Here is a 21,177-nt window from a genome sequence, read left to right as displayed (position 1 = left end):
TTTTAGAAATATCTTTATCATTTACAAAAAGGCATTCCACTATACTGGATAAGAATACAAAAAAGCAAGACTCAAGAAGCAGAAGTAAAGTGATGTAATTTCAATGCCCTACATATAAAAAAGCGGCATAACTATTAAATATACTAAGAAACAGCTATCAAAAAACCAAGAAACTTTTTGTTTTTATCGTCAGGTAAATCTTACTAGCTAAGAATGAAAAAATAAGTTACTATACCCTGACCTGTTTTGCTTCATAGTCTTTAAATAAAAGCAATTATTGACATGCTGAAAAATTTCCCAGGAGCATGCAACAAAATGTTCAGAAGAAAAGTTCTGAATGTAAAGGTATTTGAGGACAAATTGAAGAAAGAAATACTACTTCTGAAAGTAGTTTTGAAATAAATACAATCCAAAGCTGCAACAAGAATATATATGATGCAGCCCCATTTTGCCCAGTACGTAACATGAAGGTCAATTTCCACTAAAAACGATCTGGCAACTTTGAGAATCCTAAAGGCATTTGCTACAACCACTCTATTTCTACAGAACAGCATTAAAATCCCCACACCAGCAAACACCAAAAATCAGACATGAGGTCTGAGAGAGAAATAAATTTCAGAACCTTTCTTTCTGCTCCTGTTTTCATGACTAAACATTGTTTCCCAGAAGCTTTTGACCAATCTTCAAATAAAGAGAACATCTTAAGCTCTGTATAATAAGGGGAGTCTTTTACTGCAAAATTTTCCAAAGTTGGAACTAGATTTTGCATTTTTCAGTACAAGTAATCATTTATGTTGCTTGGGGTTTTTTGGCTTTAGGACATCATCCAACCTATTGTCCTTTATATTAATGAAACATGCTGAAAATTAGAATACTCTAGAAATTAGTTTACTAATGGAAAGATGTGTCTTGCACATGAGAATGAAAAAACAATGGTATGATATTTTGTAGCAAATACAGTATTTCAATTTAGACAAAACTTCCAAGACTTTACTGACAGATTATTTGAATTCTAACATTACAGTCATCTACATACACATGTGCATCTCAGCACGGATTAGAGCCTAGCAATTAAATGTTTGCTTCTTAGGCAACTTCTGCAACCAGCTGAACAGTACTGATTGGAATCAATGTGTAAATAGTTGCTGATAAATCAGAATTCCAAGTCCTGAGAGTGCAGATCAACTTGTTAGGAAAGTCAAACAGCAGTCTGGTGGCAAGGGTGTATTTTTATGGGCTACAGAATAACAGCATTTAGACTTCTTGTAGGTTTTCAAGATCACTCACCTATCACCACTATTTGAATTATTATTCAACCATGCTTACAGGGAAACTTTAAAGGAAGAAAAGGTGATGTAATTTATATGAAAACACATTTGGTGACAGATGATATTCAATAACTTAAAACCAATTTCATATGAAAGAAACACTTGGTTGTTCTGACATCACTAAAACATCTATCTTCAAATGAAGATGCCTGAACACACAAACTACCAAGAACAGAAGTCCTTTTCCTCAGTCTTCAAATCTAGCTCAAATGAATCACAGATTATGATACAGCAACACCCTCGCAGGATCTGCACTTCTTTACAAGTCTGAACATACCAAGAAGAAAACCTATCTGAACAAACCAGGATTCAGTAGAAGTATTACAAACAAACCTGAAAGAATAAACAAAGTTCTGGCAGGTCTGCGCAGACCTAGAAACCAGACTTATCTGTCTGAAATGCTAAGATTTTTTTTTTCTTAAAAAAGGGAAAAAGAAAAATCAAAAAACCTATCAAAGATATTTTAAAACTCCTACATTGTTTTATTAATAAACACTGAACTAAAATATTTTAACAAGAATACAATCTATAACTATCAAGAATAAAAAAGACAGTGTTTTAAGCTTGAATGTTCTGCCTAGCTGATAGGAAAAAGAAATTAGGAGCATGAAGCACAGATGCAGACATAGGGAGAGGGTCGACCAATTTAACGCATGCATCCGCGCAAATGCTTACCTACCTGAAATTCAAAAATTTTGAAGGGCTCCAGGATCTTCAAGGAAACTTCAAAGAGTAGGGAATCTGTGGATGAGATTCCAAGTAGAATAGGAGACATCTTATACAAATGAGACTTTAAAAAGCCCACACCACAAATGTTCTGATTCTCTGTACCAATTCTACAAGGTACCGATGGCCAGTCTAGATTTCTGATGATGAAAGAATTCTTTTGTGAGTTCTAGAAGAGTCTCTCCCCTCCCCAAGTAATCATTCAATATTTACTTAATGAAGATACATATTCATAGAAACTGAAGTTTAAATAAGATACCAAAACAAGATTTACATATTGGGTTTTCAAATTCAAAGGAGCCACTAAAAAGTAAACAAAACACACCACTCTTCAGACTAACACAGAGTCAAAGGCTGCACCTTTTTTCTGTAGTCTCTTTCATTCATTTGAAAAACTGTAAAAGGTGACCAATCAAAATAATCACAGGATTTTAGGAGGACCTGGATCATTCTTGTTTAATAAAGGTGGAGATTTTAATTTTTTTCTTTACACATAAAGAAGTACAACCTAGAGAATTAAAATCAACAAATTATACTACCTTTCACAGTGTCATGCAACTTACCACACTCAATTAAGTTTTTACAAAAGATGCTATACATCACAAAAGGTAAGAAAACTAAGAAAAATAAGTTTGTGCAGATGGAATACCACCAATTACTCTTCACCAGTTACATAAAGTTATATCCTGGAGTCAGAAACAAGCAGAAGGAGATCAGCTGGTCAGTCTGCAAGGTATGCTTCCCAACCAAACCAAATGAAATCCCCTTGAACATACTGTGTGTCAGAAACTGCACCCTCCTCCTCTCCAACAAGAAAGAAACTACCACTAAAAAATGCCAAAACAACTCCAAACAAAATTAGTAGCTTCATATTAAGCAATAATTCAAGAAATCCAGCTGTGAAAAGCAAAGAAAGGCAGTAATTTATTCATTATTTGCAGGCTACATAAGCCTTATGCACATTTCTTTATATTTTACAGGGGGAAAAATTTTTCAAATGCTTACGATCTCTTGTTACTTCCATTGTTCTATAAAATACAAAAGGAAACTGCTGTAGGTAGGTAATATATTTTGCACTGTCTTTCCAAAATGAATCCCAACAGCTACTGAGTCAAATCTCACTGTGTTTCTCATCATTTCAGGTTATGAGCATGGATATTTAGGGGTAACTTGTGTAAACTGCCTACTGCCACCATTTCAAACACAAGCAAAGAAAGAATATGAAATGCCTGACTATAAAACTCATACTGTAATGACTAGACATTGGCTTGTAAAAGGAAAATCTATTTATCTTTAAATATTCAAAATATTCTATCAAGTAAAGCTTCAAAACTAATTTTTTGCAAGTCCTCTGCATTGCAGTTACTTTAACTGCAGATGCTCACTTTAGAAATGCTTCATCGTAACTACACTGCAAAGCCAGATTTATAAAAAATACTTTTAAAGCCTTTATTCATTACTAACCTTGTGATAAGCCCTGTTGATCAAATGGCTGCTGTGTTATAGACTGTTGTTCAAACTGAGTGATGTTTTCCTGTAAAGCATGCTGGGATGTCACAAATCTATCTGCAATGGGGAGGGAAAGGGGGGAAGTGGGAGTGGAAAAGAGAAAAACATCAAGAAAAGAAGATGCCATTAAATGAGTATTTCAGTTGTTTCCAAGCCCCTGTATTTTACAGTCACCTGAATTTACACTGCATTAAAAATTAATTAAAAAACTATTAGCTGAACAGCTATTTAAATCTTGGCTTATCCTACACTTTATTTATATTCCCCTGTTGTACCTGCTAACTTATCAGACCATGAAAAAGAGAAAATAAGCAAAACCAAAATACTCTGTTCCACTATTACAAATAGAATAAGTACATGAAATAGTTCACATTCTCTCACCTCAGAACACAGATATTACTGTCTAAGTACACTATAAGGAAGTGCCTTTTATTCACAAGAGAGCTGATATGGTAAACTTTTGTATTATTTTTCTTTATATGTGTTTAGTATTGTTTGTGACAACTAAAGGGTGCAAATCTTAATCAATATTTTCGTATTTTAACAGTAAACCTGAACAGCAATGAATGAAAGAAATTGTGCAATATACTTTAAGTAGCTAGCCTTTACTCCATGTGTTTTTCTAGTTGTTTACTTGCATTGTCTTGAAACCCAAAGCACTGAACTCTGTCAGGAAACAATTACTTGAGAACTGGTAAACTTATTTCATCATAAACCTTACTGTATATCAAATACTCACCCTCATCTTGCTCTAAAGGCTGATCAGCCAACTGTTGTTCTAGTGCTGTTTCTTCTGTGCCTACTACTGGCTGCTGATCTAACTCTAAAATAGCCTGCTGATCTGTTGCAACACCTTCCGACTGCTGTAGCTCATCACTTTGAATTTCCACTTGCATCTGTGTAGAAACATGAATGCTCTGTTGACCTACTGTAGAATCATCTATTGAAGAAGTCTGCTGATTCTGCTGTAGTTGCTGTGCAAGTTCATATCTGCAAAGATAAGAAAGCCTTCTTATGGTTTCACTTAGGCACTTATCCTAACTATTTATGTTTTATTTTTATTATATGCCATAATTTACTATACCTTACAAGGTACCTAAGTGCTTGCTATCACAAATAAACATTCATATTCAAATATATGCATTTGCTACAGAGCAAAGATGCCTTTCCATGTATCTTTAAGAAATGGCTACTGAACTACATTGAAGCATTCATGTAAAAATTGTAAACATACCTATGAGTCTTCATGTGTTTTTTACAGTTTAGTGATGTTTTGAATGTTTTTTGACAATATGGGCACATATATGGTCGAAGGTCATTATGGATCCCCATATGTCGCCTGAGGCTGCCACCAGTGGTGAAGGCCCCATTGCACACAACACACTTGAAAGCTTTCAGTCCAGTGTGTGTTCTAATATGTGCTTTCAGAACTCCAGCTGACACAAAACCTCTTCCACACTGAGAGCACTTAAATGGCTTTTCACCAGTATGAGACCTTTTTAAGAGAAGGGAGAAGTTAAAGTTAGATTTAACAGTTTGATTTACAAAGTTATTAAAGCCCTAAATTTCAAACTGAGCAAAATAAACCAAACTAAGGTGACAGCTGTATGGACGGAAGAAGCCTCAGTTAACAAAATCCAGAAATTAACTATAATAAGTTACAAACAACTTGTCAGGGCTAGAAGCAATACTGTTTTATTATTTTAATTATGTTCTGCAGTCCAATCTCCTTTTCTGATCATACTTCATCTCCATTAAAACTCTTGGGTTTAATTTTTCCATACCAGATAACATAATAGTACTTCAGACTCATATGTTACCACTCATGTGCATTCTCCTCAATTCAGTTAAAAAACTGTCCACAAAATTTTGGAGAAAAGATACAGTTCTCCTCATATTATATACTACTACTACATTTAATAATAAAACTTTTGGGAAAAAGAATCATGTCCATTCTGACCATACCTTCTGCACAAGGCACAGTGCAGGTCTGCCATAATGCTATGTGAAAAAAATATTCAGGTGGGGAAGGCCTCTCATTTATACTATCAAAGAATATAGCACTCACTATGTCCTTCCTTCCAGAGGTGCAAGAGGAGCTTCCCTTCAGGATTACAGTGAGCCAGAAAACAGACTGAAGGACAGGTTCAAAAAATGGAGTGGAGTTACTCTTTTGCTACCAATACACACTATAAAAATACAGTGGTAGGGTATCCCCACCCTTGCTTGGTGCACCTGCGGATAATGTGACACACTGTTCAGTCACTGCTCTACTGGAAATACCCCTACTACAAATTTCCTTCTGTTTCAGAGAAGGAAATACTGCTTGTAAGCAATGATAAGCACTACTCCATGAAGATACACTTACCAGAAGACAAGTATGAAGTCTAGCAGTTTAGTTACAGCAGTGTCAACTTACAAAGAACAAACACAGAAAAAGAGAAGTATCTAATTTCTCCAAATAACCCCAAAACCCCACACTTCACTCAGTACTCTTGCAAAGATTAATGAAGGCAGTACAGCAGCAGGTGATTGGTACCCCCATCACATAGTTGTATTTTCAGTATAATTCAAAATTAATTTGATTTAAATCAATACAGCTTGACTTTGTTTACAAAAGACAGTGAGAAATCTACAATTACAAAAGAAAAGATGTAAGGCTTCCCTCCCTCCTGTTAAGACATATAAAAGCCAAAAATAATTTCAAGGTTGTCTGAGAACCTACAAATATAGAACTTGATTTGCAAGGAGAGTATGAGGAACTCACTGTGATTTGAGTTGGAGAAAGTGAGAAAGCAGTACTGAGCTTACACTGCAGAAACAAGCAGACTGTCACCTGCTTGTATAGAATCTTTCCTTACATCCTAGTAATCATCTTTGGTGCATTTTTACATTTTCCTCTTCCAGTTATTCATAGTTTATAAATCAGAAAGCACTGTTTCACAACATGACTAAACGTCAATGCTCACTGTCTGGAAAACAGCAATTTGATATAATTTTGAAGCTACCTTTTCTTTTCAAAACAAGGTTGGATTAGTTACCTCTACTGGTTCTCCTCCAACCTAAATTTTTCTACAACTCCATGAACTTGTGGTTGTAACAAACACTGACTTCACGGAACCTGAATTGAACTTCAAGCAAACAGATAGTCCCCAAGAATATTTACTTGACTACAATGTAAGCTCAAAACTCCTTTAGTTTTGTACACAGAACAAAAAGTTAATTTCCTTCTCAAAAAATAGGAGTTATGTACAAAGCAGACAGTTTGAAGCATGCAATTACAAAATTAGCACAAGAATTCAAAAGCAATGCTTGCTCTTTTCTATATAGTATAGGAAAAAAAAGAGTCCCTGTGTTACAAACCAAACTGCACACTGAACACTTGCATTGCTAGGACTGCACATAGGTATGAGTAAGTCCAAAGCCTCCTCCAGCTTTAACAGAAAAAACCCCAATTACCACTGGTCCACTGTTTCAGAGATGGCAAAAATCCAAAGTCCCTTCAGTGAATACTATACAAATTTCATGCTTTTCCATAAACTTCTTATTATATACATTTCCTTTCTTTATTCTGTTTATTTTACCTGATGTGTTGTTTAAGATGACAAGATTTTTTATAGGCTCGATGGCAATAAAAACATTTGTATGGTCTCTCTGCATTATTCACAAAATTGCTGTTAAAATAATTTTGGAAGACTTGGCTATTCCTTGGGATTGGCTGGATAAGACCTGCACACGTAAACACACACACACACAAAAAGGAAAAATTAATTGGCAAAGTTATTCCAGGGCTGCAGTAGTCTGAAGAGCCAGCATTTGAAAAGAAAGCATGACTAAAGTTTTAGTATCCAAAAATATAACATTTTCAGCACTGATTTAAAATTATGTATACATCTACTTAGCATTATACATATTATACTGCACATACTATTTTAGTGATAGTTCTTCTTTCACCCATAGGTCTACCTCATTACAGTAAGTGCCCAGGTCCAAAACAAGCATTAACTTTAAAAAAAGTTGATAGCTACAAATTCACTGCTGATCCAGTAATATCTTCTTCCAACCTTGACCTCACCCAAGTGATATTTAATCAATGTACCCCAGATAAACACTGTAACTTAACAAATATTCAATAAGCATTTTATGAAAAGTATAAAACACGATTACCTGCCTTCACTTAAAAGGATAAAAAAAGTCCATTAAAAAGTATTGTATTTGTACATCTACTTTGCTAATCTGTCAGTCTTGCTAATTTGAGTGCCTCCAAAAAATTATTGAAAAAAACCCCCAAACCCAAAACCTCAAAACAATGTTTTTAAACAAATGCTTTTTATACACTGGTCCCTGAAGTCAGTAAAGTGTCATTTTTGAAATTCAGATAGAAGTTCCCACTACTAAATGTCCAAGCTGAAAGAGTTGGACTTGTTCAGCCTGTAGAAAAGAAGGCTTTGGGGAGACTTTGTAGCAGCCTTCCAGTACCTGAAGGGGGCCGGACAACAGAGATGGGCAGGGACTTTTCAAAAGGGCAAGTAGTGATATCACAAGGCAAGGGATAATGACTTTAAGCTGAAGAGGGACAGTTTTAGATTAGATGTTATGAAGAAATGCCTTACTGTGAGGGTGGTGAGGCACTGGAAGAGGCTGCCCAGAAACACTGTGGATGCCCCATCCCTGGAAATGCTGAAGATCTGGTTGGACAGGGTGTCAGTCAACCCAGTCTAGTGGAAGGTGTCCCTGCCCATGGCAGGGGTTGGAACTAAAACATCTTAAAGGTCCCTTCCAACCCAAACCATTCTAAGTTTCAATGAGCTGGTAGTGCAGTAGGCTGTCTCAGAGGCAGACAAGAGAAGGTGTAATCCCAAACACCAGGACAACTCCATGAACGGGGACAACAGGAGACTTCTCAAGTGAACCAACTCATCATCATTCACACAACTAAGAACTCACAAGTACCCATCACAATACTAATACTACAATGGCTGATGAAATGATGGAAAGTTTCCACAAATATGCAGTAAAAAGATTTTGTAATGGCCCTAAATATTCCCCACAAATGCATACTGTATTTTCCTTCTTCAGACTGCTTCACCTAGCTTGCTATGTTTCTTGTTCACAAAGGAAAGCCTGAAAGGTTTCTGCTAAATCCTAAATGTAATTGAAAAGAGCAGAAGACAAGGAGAGAGAATTCTGTCAATTTTGAGAAGGGATGGCAACAATAAAAAATAACAACTACATCTGTCTCAGACTTGAAAATGTTTTTATATGTATGTTATACATGTATATATTTATGTGTATGTAAATGTCAAAACTTCCTTCACCTTCCCCAACTCACTCAGTTGGTGTAGTAAAAACATCCTCTGTTAAAAACAAACAAAAAAATAACCAAAACCACAACAATCATTCCCAAAACAACCCCCCAAACTATAAAACCCATCAAACAGAATACCACTACTCTACTTTTAAAATTATTTCTGGCATTCTTTTCTAATTAGTAGTAATATACAGGAGGTGATAAATATGGCAAATATTTGCTCTGTTATTTTTGATCATAAAAGATCAGAATAATTCAATAAACTCCCTGAATGAATGAGAGCTGACTAACTTGTGAGCATGTTCCAGGTTACAATGGCTCTTGTCTGCAGAAATTTCTCATAAGATACATAATAAAACAGAAATAATCAATATTATATAAATAACTAATTGCTAATAAAACATTCCTAAACTATTTATATAACCTGTTAAACTCAGATGAATGAAATATTTCTCCAAACTGTTAAGACAGAGCTGTTGGTACTCTGGACACAGCAAGTCAGCAATAGTCCCAAATGGGAACATTCTATAAAAAGGTATTTTTCCTCCCATTAGTTCCATCTTTGGAAGCGTAGAAAAGCCTTGAAAAAAATTACAGTAATTTTTTTTGCATTTCCTAATCACTGAATATCATAAACTAATGAAGGAAGATGAAACAAACATTGAAACAGGTAGAGTTTGCAGATTGGTTTTCATAGGCTTTTAGAAGAATAAAGACTATTTTAAAAAGTAACATATGTATTAACAAAGGTGCCATTCCAAGAAAAACACAGAGCAACAATACTAGGTTTTCAACACCTCTAAAAGAACTCAGATTTTTTTTCGGGGGGGGGGCGCAGGTGTGTAGAAATGTGCAAATATTGTTAGGGGGTTGAAAAAACATGACACCTTCTAGACAAACAGTAGAATTTCTTATTTTTACATTGAACATTCCAATATTAGTGACGTAGGAAACAACTTCTATAGTATTTCTTGTTAATATTCATCTTTTTCCAAAACCAGACTTTCACTGTGCAGATCTTAATTGTATTTAAGCACGGTTTTTCTTCAAAATCAGAAAAAGGACTGTATCAGTTTCCAGGATTCACTCAAGAAATAAATACTGTGTGATCTAAGTGTCTGAAGCTGTCAGCTAAGTTTTACTTCCACCCTAAAAATACAAGTTTCTTATAACTGATACCAAAATAACCCCTACTCTTGACTTCAGTAACTCCTGAAAGCAGCAAAACCTAAAGGATTTTTAAAGAGTGGTAAAGATTTTACCAGTATAAGCTAAAGACATTACCAATAGCAGATTCTACTGTAAAGATGACTACACAACAGACAAGGCAGGGATTAGCAGACTGGAGAGTCAAACTAAGAGTAAACACCTTGCTTACTACACTGACCTCTACTGGACAACAATATCGTCTTGACTGTGCTGTACAACAACTTACCTCCTCCCAAAAAGTGGATTTACGTAATGTTGTGACAATTATTTTACAACAGAATCAAAATAATTGTATAAATTCTCCATAGCAGGTTCAAGAATTTTGCTGCCCTTTTTTGAAATAAGACCACTAATTATTACCACTAATTCAGCTGAGGCCATTCACAAACACTGTAAAGTTCTGTAACCCACTGACTCATTAATACCTGGAATCTGAATAAACATGATCATGTTACGATGAATCTAGGTCATGAACTGTCTGTCATCTTTTCTATACCAACAGTCTAATAATAGTTAAATTCAACTCCTCTCCTAATGGAAAATGCACATATTTTTTTTCTGGTAAGGATTATACAATTTCATTGGAAATAAAAAATACTCTTCTTATTATTCTAGAGCAAGCAAACCATAAAATAATGGCACTTTTCTGAAGACTGACTGTTTCTGATGACTTATTTCAAAATGCACCTTTACAAGTAAGCTTTGAATATGTTTGCTTGCTTGAACTGTGACCTTTATATACATATATATATATTCCAGTGAAATCCAAATTTCAAAAGAGTATAGATTTACTTGCTCTTTACCTAAATCAGTTATTAGTATGGGCTCCTGCAAAGGAATGTCTGGTACTGGGCCACTCGACTTTCCTACTCGAACTTTTGCAGGTTTACGCTGATGTCGCAGCTTTCTTAGTTCAGTATGTTTAAAATGTGAAGTGATATGAGTTTTCCGATGGCCTGATGTTCTAAATTTTTTGTCACAGTGAGGACAAGCAAAAGGCCTAACACCTGCAAAAGATTAAAAAGAAAAAAAATGTTAGTTTGGGATTTTATTTCCATCAACCTAGAAATGTAGCTTTAGAATACTGATTTTCTTACTTGCTTTTTTGTTTTTGATCACAGTGTTTATTGTTAAATAGGTTTTCAAAACAGATCCATAAACCCCAATAAAAAGCAACAATTAAATGATAATTGATTGAAACACAATCACTTAAAACACCTTTGTTATCAAGAAACTAAATGATGCATAAGTGAGAGCAAATTTCAAATATTCCAGAGACTATCCTAAGAACTGCAGGTAGCAGGTAAAAGTCCTTCCAAAAAAACCTTTTAAAAAACTGTAAGAAACATAGACAAATGTATTATATAAGAGGATAAAACAGAGGAACAGTGGTGTGATAAAGAAATTCAAGATCAGTCTCTGAAAAAGTCAATATTGTTTGAAAGCAGTCAAAAAAGCATGCCAACCAGAATTCTCAAAGGAAGACTTCTATAATGCAAAACCTAGCAGAAATCTCTTCTTGAAAAGGATACTGGAGAACTTGGCAAGTTACAGAAACGGGCAAAGCTGAACAACTTTCAGCTTTTGTTCAAGGGAAAGTCTTGGACTTAAAAGGCTAGGAAATATGACCCAGCATTTTGAAGAAAGCTTGATAAAAATCACAGATGGAAAAAACGTACAAGAATGAACCTCTCTTCACAATACAGTAACTAGAACATCACATGAAACTACAGACCAGTTCCATAAATAATGCACTACCTATTTTTCAAGCAACCTGAATGAGTCTGAATTCTTCTACAAAGTAAGGCTGACTTTAAACAAGAATGCTGGTTTGCAAGTTTACAGAAAAAGTAAAGTTAAAAACTTTCTGCAGATGAATCAAACATTGGTATTTCATGGATTAAGGCCATCAAACTATAAAACACATTGAACAACAAATGCACTTCACTAAAGAATGATACTTTGGCAGAAGGTAATTACATAAACAGGAATGAAATGAAAGAACAGCGCATTTATGGGTTTATCTTGCTGAAACACTGTTTAGTTGTATGAACAAAGGAAGAAATGTGGAAAACAACCAGGTAGTCCATCAAAAGCAGGAGATTCGTTTTTCTCTATGGAGAGGATGGTTCAGTCATAGAAAAACAGGTATTGAAGACATCACATATGATGTAAGCACAGATCATACAAAAGGAGGAGTTCCAGGGTGTATGCAGTGTAAGATACTGAAAACAGTTAAGTTGGTGAAAACATGAAACAACACTTTAATGTTGAAGACAAAATCGAAGTAACCAAAGAGCTCTGAGTGATACAGTGAAATTATCAAAGAGTGCATGGAAGGGGAGGGAAGACGCAGAGTAAATACAAAAGATGAATGGGGTTAAGAACTCAAATTGTTAAGAGTATGGCTCTTTAAAAAGCACAATTAAATACACTCAATAGTGATATTAAAAAGGGAAAACAGTTGATTCATCACCAGAAAACCAAATTTCTGTGGCTTTTTTAAGAGCTTGTTTCAAAGCCATGAAACACTAGAAAGTTATGACAAAAAACTACTCATCATATAAGACACTAAAAATTATACATTCTCTGATAGATAACAATGATATGATAGACAAGTCTACAACTTAAATATTTCACATTGTCTTTTTTCATTTAAGGTCTCAACCACATCACAGAAAATAAGAAAAGCAATTTTGAGGACTTACCTGTATGTAGACGAACGTGAACTTTTAAACTCCCTGAGGTGGAAAAGCTTTTCATACAAAACTGGCACTTGAAGGCTTTAATGCCAGTGTGTGTTTTTATGTGTGCTGTTAGAGTGCTCTTAACAGCAAAGGCGCGGAAACACTGGGGACACTTGAATGGCCTCTCATGGGTATGAATGCGAATGTGGCGCACTAAGTCACTTGGTTTTTTAAATTCTTTAGAGCAATAGGGACAAACATGCCACCTTATTCCATTTTCTTCACGTATAGAACCTAAAATAATGAATATCGAAATGAACGTACTTTAAACCTTTTAACAATTCTTCAAAAATTCCACTGCACTGACTCCATTATACAAAGTAATCAAACTACAAAAACATTTTGTGAAACAGACGCCATCACAACACACTTAGGTAGACAAGTTACTTCTCTATCAAATACATTCTACTTCACAAAAAATGGTGATGGGCTGGAATGACAAAAACAAACCCCAAAAGAATCCTCTTGAAATTCAAACAATGCAATTTTTATGACACTTGAAAATGCAAAATGTAACTGTAATGCAATATACCTGTTAACTTAAAAATACTATATCTAACACAAAATTATCCAGCAATGACTAAATCCTCAACCATAAACACAGCAAATTATTTAAAGTACTAAACACTTATCTAACTGGAGGAGATACTTTGCATGACACTCTCTTCTTCAAATTCAGACTTAGATTACATTTTGTAAACTCCTGAGGGAACAAAAATTGCATAACAAGTCCTTCTGATATATTTACAATTTAAGGCTGCTTTTTTCAGAAGAGCTATTTTATGATCCAAGGACCCTAAGCTCTCTCCTAAGGTAACAGGATGGTTTTTTTTCACAAAAAAACCCAAAAAAGAACTTTCTAAATCCTATCAAGAGTTTTTTATTAATATATGCTGCTCAATATCAGATAGTGGTTTTTTTCTGCAAACCATGTCAACACACTGAGGTCATGTTACTTTACTGAAAAACAAAGGTGGTTGTATTTGACTGTACAGCAGTGACCTTTTTATTTGCAGTCAGAGGTAGAGAGTTATTACGGCTGCACACAAGAAACAAAGTACTTATTACCAGAGGAAAACACTAATGTTGATTTTTACCACAGTTTTGCCGAACAAGATGAGTTTTTGACTTTGGATCAATTTCTCCACCCCTTGCAAAAGAAAAGCAACCTCAACGTACCTGTAAAGATACTGCAGCTGCAGCAAAATGGCTGCTTATTATAGCACTGCTCCTACCAGGCAAGCCACTAAAGTATGATGGCTTTCCTTGGAACAAACCACTTCTAGCAGCCATAAAGCTTGAGCAACCTTAAAACTGAAGTTGCATTTAAGCATCCGGAGACAAAAATCAGGCTTGCATACATAGCACAGTAGGAAGACAGAATACTAACATGTATTTATGTTGACAGTATCACATCAGTCCTGTGATTTCAGAGACAGGTGACACAAAGTATTATCCATTGCCAACCTTCATCCTTGCCTACAAGGAAGATCAGTGATGATCTGCACGAGGCAGCAGAACTGCACTTACACCTCTGCAGGGTCTCACTTCTGAAGAGGAAGAATAGTGCTTGCAAGAACTGTCTGCTCTGGGACACATAATGAAAACCCAATCCTTCTCAGAGAAGGATGATGGGAAAGAGAGGAAAAAAGATTCATACACTTTCCTTTTTTGTCCTCTTCTGTTAAATCCAAAAGACTTAGCAGTGTAGTTTCACTTAATGCCATTCTGACACGGTTTTGTATCAGTATAAGTTACATATACTCTTGTTTGTATCACACTATGTTTTTGACAAGAACAAACGAAGTCCACAACTGATCCACAGCTCATTTTGGGGAATCCCTTTATAGAGCCATAAACACACCCACAAATAGTACAGCCTTTACAGCACAAAAAATAGAAAGCAGTGGCAACATTACCAGGTAAAAATGGCGATTTTTTCTTAATAAACTTTTTTTCTTTTTTATCCAGTTTATCTGTACTCTCTTGCTCCTTATCTTGTTCTGCATTATTAGAATCGGTTTGATGATTCGAGAGAGCTGGGATATCTGTGTTCTGATCCTGGGGCCCAGCAGTCTTAGCCTGGCTGCAGTCAGAAGAATGTGTAGAGACAGGAATTGAAGACAACCCACTGTTCTCTAATGCTTGCTAAAAAAAACAAACCAAAACAAAAAAACTCTATATTAACAAAGAACACAGTTACCCCAACTTTTCTCAACTAACTTCCTGAAAGATATAATGGAAAAATAATTAAAGGAATATCTCATTCTCACAGAATTTCTGCTAGATGTCAAATGTGCGAACACATTATTACACAACACTGAATTCTGGTTGTCTGCTAGATTTTAAGTTGGATGTCCTGCACTTATACATTTGCCAGCAGCTGACTTTCATCAAACAATTTGGTTTTTTTTAAAATAGCTATCAGGATCATAGTTATGTATCATTATTTTCTACAACAACACATCAGGTACCAGACATGAGAACTCAGTACACGTAACATGGTGAACCTGCACAATAGCTACATGTAACATTCAGGTGTTTCAAAAAGAAATTAAAATGGTACTTAAAAGACCAGAGAAGAAAAGATAGCTTAAAGGTTAGCAGGCTACCACTAATATTAATGAGTATTATTCTCTGCCCTGTCCCATTCTGTTTGTGCCTTTACATGGTGCAAGCTGCAGAACAAGCACACACAGTTGAATTACTGTCCTGCATCTCTTCTGTTACACAGTGTCTCCTACTGCCAGACATATCAAGGACAGGTTATGAAAAACACTGGCTGACTTCAGACAAAAAATTTGTGCACAAAGAGGAAATATTCAAACAGCTCTTATTAATTAGAACAGGGTAAAGGCCATGTATACATTCTCATTTTTTAGCCAGATAAAAATGTTTTTCCCCTCTTAAACGTCATCATGATTTAAGCATGTCATAATCTAAGGACATGGCACAAGCTGCTTCCAGGCAACAGAAAAAAAGCTAAAGGGATCAATAAAAATATCCATATATGGGTGTGTGCACTTAAGCTTTCTTCTAGGCCAAATCATCAATACATATAACCTTTCTTTTGTATTATTATACAAAAAGATATCTTGGTGCATTCCACACCCATTCAACAGACCTTTAATAATTCTTTCTTGACAGATAATTGTTTAAAAATGCATAAGGAATGCTATAATTGAAAATACTATGAATCAATTTCACTAAAATATGTGAAAGAACGAGAAAGAAGCCACTGAAATGTGAAGCTGTTCTCACACAGAGCTCTTACCTGCAAAATATCTCTGCTGATTCCCACCGCAATGTTGAGCTGTTGACCAGGTTGTTGAGGCTGGTTATTTTCTACAGGACCTGGTTCTGATAACTCAAGGAGCTGCTGAATGACATCAGTGACAGCCTGCTGACCCTGGTGAGCAGCACCTGGAGACACCTGGTTTTCTGTCTGTTGAAGAAGTGCAGACCGAAAATGTGTAGCCTGAAATACACAGTAGTACATTTGTAAAGGAAGATGAAAAGTCATTCTCCCTTATCTGAAATGTCTGTTACCTGACAAAGACATCTACTTGTATAAGACAGAAGGATTATACAGAGCTCTCATTCAAGGTTTGTTCATTCCACTAAAGAATTGCATCTGTATATCTCTTTTTTTTTGAGTTCTTCCAAGTTTGAAATTATAAGCTCACAGTTTGAATTACATTTATTATAACTACTGAACCTTCAGCAAGTTTACGAAACACAGGAATCAGTTACAGAATTCCACAGCTAGAGACAACATGAAAAATAATTAGAAAACAAATAATCAGCACTAACATGCTTATCTTTTTAAAGTTCGCATTTATTTATCTCAAGCAGGTCCACTGGAAGAAATAACCTTCTATTAGTTGGGACTATTTTTTGTATGAGATTATTTGTGTTGTTACATCAAAACCTTTCAGAATAAACTACCAACTTTTTCCCTTCAACTTTCAACCTTCGGAATCTCTTAGCATTAGAAGAATCTTCTTAAAAATTAAAATAGACATCAAATTCTGTCAGAATACTAAAAAACTTGGCATTTAAAAATCCAGTTTCTTAATATTTGATTTCATAATTGTATCTTAGGCTACTATAGCAAAACAATACGAAATAAAAAAGGTGATATAAAGCCTTGGTATTTATTTTTAAAACTGGAAATAAAGAACTCCTGTTTGCCTTCATTTATAAACTTCCATATTACAAATACATGGCATGAGTATACAATTACTGAAGCAACTGCTTTCAATAATTTATTTTACTGTAGAAAAGAGGAATATATATTTATACAGTGGTTAGAGCTGTAATTCAGTATCATAGAACACACTGGTTATTTGCTTCTCATATTCACTTCTGTTCTCTAAAAATAATCACTTCCAGGTGCACGTGCAACCACATACATACACACAGATACAAAATGTTACCTTCTTCTAGACCATTTTTAGCAGAGAGTAATCTTAGGGTTCACGTGTAATATTTCTTCCTAATCTGAAAACTCCTGAGGTTTTCTTTATACTGACAGATTACACTAGACAGTTGACAGTCACTGTAGTCAAGGACAGTTATAAAGAAATAAATTCAGAAACATTAGCTTGAAAATTTGAGGAGGTATTCTTAAAACCTTCTCATGAGATGATATAAAACAAATCCTTATCTCACTTCTCTTGCATGCATGTAAGAATATCACGTTACTTTGCTGATTAAACCATTAGTTCTTTTTTCACCTCATCAATGGGACAGATGGAAAGACTCCATCACTTCATATTCCAAATTAGCAAAAGTGCTGTAAATATTTCAATATGTATCTTACAATATAAAGCACACTATATATGCCATTTTCACTGCAATAAACTGGAACTGAAGCAAAGCAGTTTGCTAAAGAGTGTAACAGGTCTTTATAGAGATAATTTCTTTTCTTGAAACAGAATGCAGGGAAGCTCTTAGGAAGAACAGGATGCCACACTAAAAGTATGTAAAAAATTTTCCTAGGCTTTAGCAAGAGAAAAAGTAATTGTTAATGAAGGAACAATATCTTTGACATGAAAATTACAATATTACATGTATTTAACCAGTGTGTTCTGTGCATTATACAGCAGCTAATAGACAATCTCATGGAAGTTACCTTTTTGAATAATAATATACACATATGCACACATACAAAATTTGTTACCATTAATATTAAATATTAATTTTAAAATTAATATTAAAATATGAGTTTCAGAGGTCACTTTCTAGTCTTATTTCAACACTCCATTTGAATGATAGCATAGAGAATGAAGTGTTTTATTCCTGCTTCAAAATTCCAGACTTGTTCAACTGGAATAGTGGACCTTGTGATGACCCTTGGTTTGTCTGATCTGCTGTGTAACACGACCATGTGACTGCTCTGAGGAATTACTCCTTCAAGTATAGTAACTGTACAAAAATTAGAGCAGTTTGTTAAATCAAGTAGGTTACTGTGGTAACTTATTCTGTTACTACTGAACTTCAACATGTGGCTCCAATAGTAAATTACCCACACTAAAATTCCATACTTTATTTCACAGTGTCAACTTGTCTAGCCTCAACCCTCAAAACTTTTTTCTCTTCTCTCTTCCCTATTAGAGAGACTACAGATTTTTCCCTCTTCTTCAAAACAGAGGATACCCTTAAGTATTTTATCTGTTGGGCAGGGCAGCTAACACACTTTGAATCTCCTCAATAATAAAACACATCACAGCATATTTTAAGAATTTTGATGGCTCTGATTCCTCCTATATTATCAATACAGTTCATGAATAGTGAACAATATAAACAGACAACTGAAAACAGCAAAAATTGCCAGAGGGAAATACAGAGCATAGACAATGCTGGATCTGGACAGGACAGATGAGTGGGCAGAGGCCACTGTATGAGGTTCAACAAGGCCAAGTGCTGGGTCCTGCACATGGGTCACAACAACCCCATGTACTGCCACAGGCTGGCAACAGAGTGGCGGGAAAGCTGCTTGGCAATTTCAGGCAGTTCTGGGAGGAGCAGGCAATGGGATCCATTGCTCCCAACTCATACCTCTCACTAATAAAAAACATGGCATGCTCTATCAAGTACAGGAAACCACACAATATGACACACTGACCACAAGAGTCTAATTCCAATACTTGGATTCAGTAGAAGAAAAAGACAAAAACATCCTCTTGATCCCTAAGAAAAATGTAGGTTATCTGTTCCTCTCTGGAACTTGATTTGCTGTAGAGGTTTTGAATACAAACTACCCTACACAAAGCAAAATTGCTTTATTAGGGTGGGGGACATCTGGAAAAATGCAGGAGACTGTGCAAGACTTGAACTTTAATTTCAACTGGTCAAAAAACCAGAAAAAAATACTTAAATTCTCCTTTTGAAGAACACCCACTTTCAATGTTTTTTAAAAATCTTTAAAGGAAATAGTATAATTATTTAATACAACAAAATATTAGTAATGAATTAGTTCACACCAGTTCTGTCCAGCTGTAAGTTAAGTGGTCCTGGAACAATGAATTCACAGCAAAAAAGTAAAATGAAAAGTTGTTGGACTGTTTATGGCAACTTTAAAGCAATATTGCGGTATTTCCTAGTTCTTCGTTTTGTGGATTCTTAGTACATGAGTAGATAATCAGTAGCTGAAGTTGGGAAAGGGAGACTGTAAGTCAGATGGTCTGTCACTGACATATCACGCTGCAATCAACAGGTGACAAACAAGCTGCTGTCCAGCTGCAACAAAACATGCCAGCATTCTCAGTGGGACTGGCACATACAGACCTGCCTGTGCATCACCACTGTTTGCCATGGGGTTCCAGGAAGTCAGCTCTGCATCCTCCTTTCCCAGCTTCATGGCTGCTCCTGAATCCCAGAGTTTCACTGCTGCCCAAATTCCAACCAGCTCAACCATTATGAACATAGCTCCTTCCCTCCTCACCCAAACCACACCATGATATCCCTGCACAGTCAAGGCAGAAGGGCAGGGCAACCCAGTAGTTTTAAGAGTCCTTACTCTCCTCTGGTCTTTTTATATAGAAGAATGTTTGCCTCCATTTTGAAGAGCTATTGAACAGAACTATATGCAAAATCATGAGCATGTAAACAAATGCAGGAATGTAATACATTCAAGACCTGTCCCATCTCTGTATAACTAGCTGCATTCACCAAGGAGCTTCCCTTTACATGTTAGCTGATCAACTTATCACAAAGGATCACTGCATATCCTTTTTCATCAGTTAAAGGAAAATCTACAAAATCTTGTAAAGTTTCTCCTAATCTTGACACAAAAATGTGGCAAAAATTTTACACTTACATTCTTCCATTTATTATCAACAGGTTGCAAAAGATTAGCAGAGGATGTTGTTAAAGGCTGGGTGACGGAATCCTACAAAGAAATGAAAACAAAGTATTTGAAACCTTTGTCAAAAAGAAGAAAAATATGGCTAATAAAATACAGAAAAGGAGCAAAGTTCATTTTCCCAGAAAAATGAGACTATGTGAGCGAAACAAAAGCACATAAAATCAGCATGACTGACTCATAGTTTATATATGTTAAATAAACACAACTTAACAGAAACCAATACCAGCTATAAGTACTGATGCAGCAAAAGACAAATAACAATCTTAGAGTAACCATAATTTACAAGATACGCTCATGCACCACACAAGAGTGCATTCTTTGGTTGCACAGCACTTCAGGAAACCTCAGGTTTTGAAGTGTGTACTTAATAAGGACATAATCATTGCTTATCCCCAGGTATGCAACAAGGGATGACAGAGCCTAATCACAAACTTCAGAACAGAATTATTACCCCGGAGATTTGCTGTGAAACCAGCTCTGCAAGTTTTGAGCAGAATGAAGGCCAGTTCTAAGAGAAGAACACTAGCGCTAACCAAATCATGTACCAACTTCATGATGCAATAAAAAAATACAAATAAGTAAGAATCTGCAGTTTCACATAGAAAGTTGCAAATAAAAAACATAATTCTCTCTAATACGCAACTGACATAACATTTGTTATCTCTACTCTTCCCTGTTAAATTCCCTGGAATCCCTTTTTAGAGAAAGTCTCCCTTCTCTCTCTTTGCTTATACAATTACATGGGCACGTATTTACTATGACATGCTAAAAGCACCAGCTGTAGAATTAAACTGTTGTATTTTCAACCAAACCCTCAAATTGTAAATTCTGCTTTGCCTATACTTGACCAGTTTACATCCTCCCAACATTTAATTCTGCAAATTCATACCAGAAATCACACACAACTTGAAAAAGACGAAAGACAACTACAGTTCTGAAAGTTCTAACCTATCTGAAGAACTACTGGAACTAAGA

At 35.4% G+C, this 21,177-nt stretch overlaps 1 protein-coding gene across 4 annotated transcripts in view; it reads right to left on the bottom strand.

Annotated features, from left to right (window-relative positions):
- Positions 1-21,177, bottom strand: part of ZNF236 (zinc finger protein 236) — an 81,362-nt gene that overhangs the window by 34,415 nt on the left and 25,770 nt on the right. For 3 of the 4 annotated variants that reach the window (XM_071554934.1, XM_071554935.1, XM_071554938.1), the window contains exons 8-16: positions 20,155-20,226; positions 16,105-16,308; positions 14,750-14,978; positions 12,792-13,064; positions 10,887-11,090; positions 7,148-7,292; positions 4,798-5,058; positions 4,303-4,553; positions 3,519-3,620 (exon numbers count right to left, since the gene is read on the bottom strand). In XM_071554934.1, coding sequence (XP_071411035.1) covers positions 3,519-3,620; positions 4,303-4,553; positions 4,798-5,058; positions 7,148-7,292; positions 10,887-11,090; positions 12,792-13,064; positions 14,750-14,978; positions 16,105-16,308; positions 20,155-20,226 — 1,741 coding nt within the window. The remainder of the gene's footprint in view (positions 1-3,518; positions 3,621-4,302; positions 4,554-4,797; positions 5,059-7,147; positions 7,293-10,886; positions 11,091-12,791; positions 13,065-14,749; positions 14,979-16,104; positions 16,309-20,154; positions 20,227-21,177) is intronic. The other variant, XM_071554937.1, reaches the window with a different exon arrangement.

The sequence above is a fragment of the Pithys albifrons genome, chromosome 4 (assembly GCF_047495875.1).
Source record: "Pithys albifrons albifrons isolate INPA30051 chromosome 4, PitAlb_v1, whole genome shotgun sequence".
Classification (NCBI taxonomy): domain Eukaryota; kingdom Metazoa; phylum Chordata; class Aves; order Passeriformes; family Thamnophilidae; genus Pithys; species Pithys albifrons.
The sequence above is the reverse complement of the archived record's forward strand: the minus strand, read 5'-3'. Positions and strand labels throughout refer to the sequence as shown.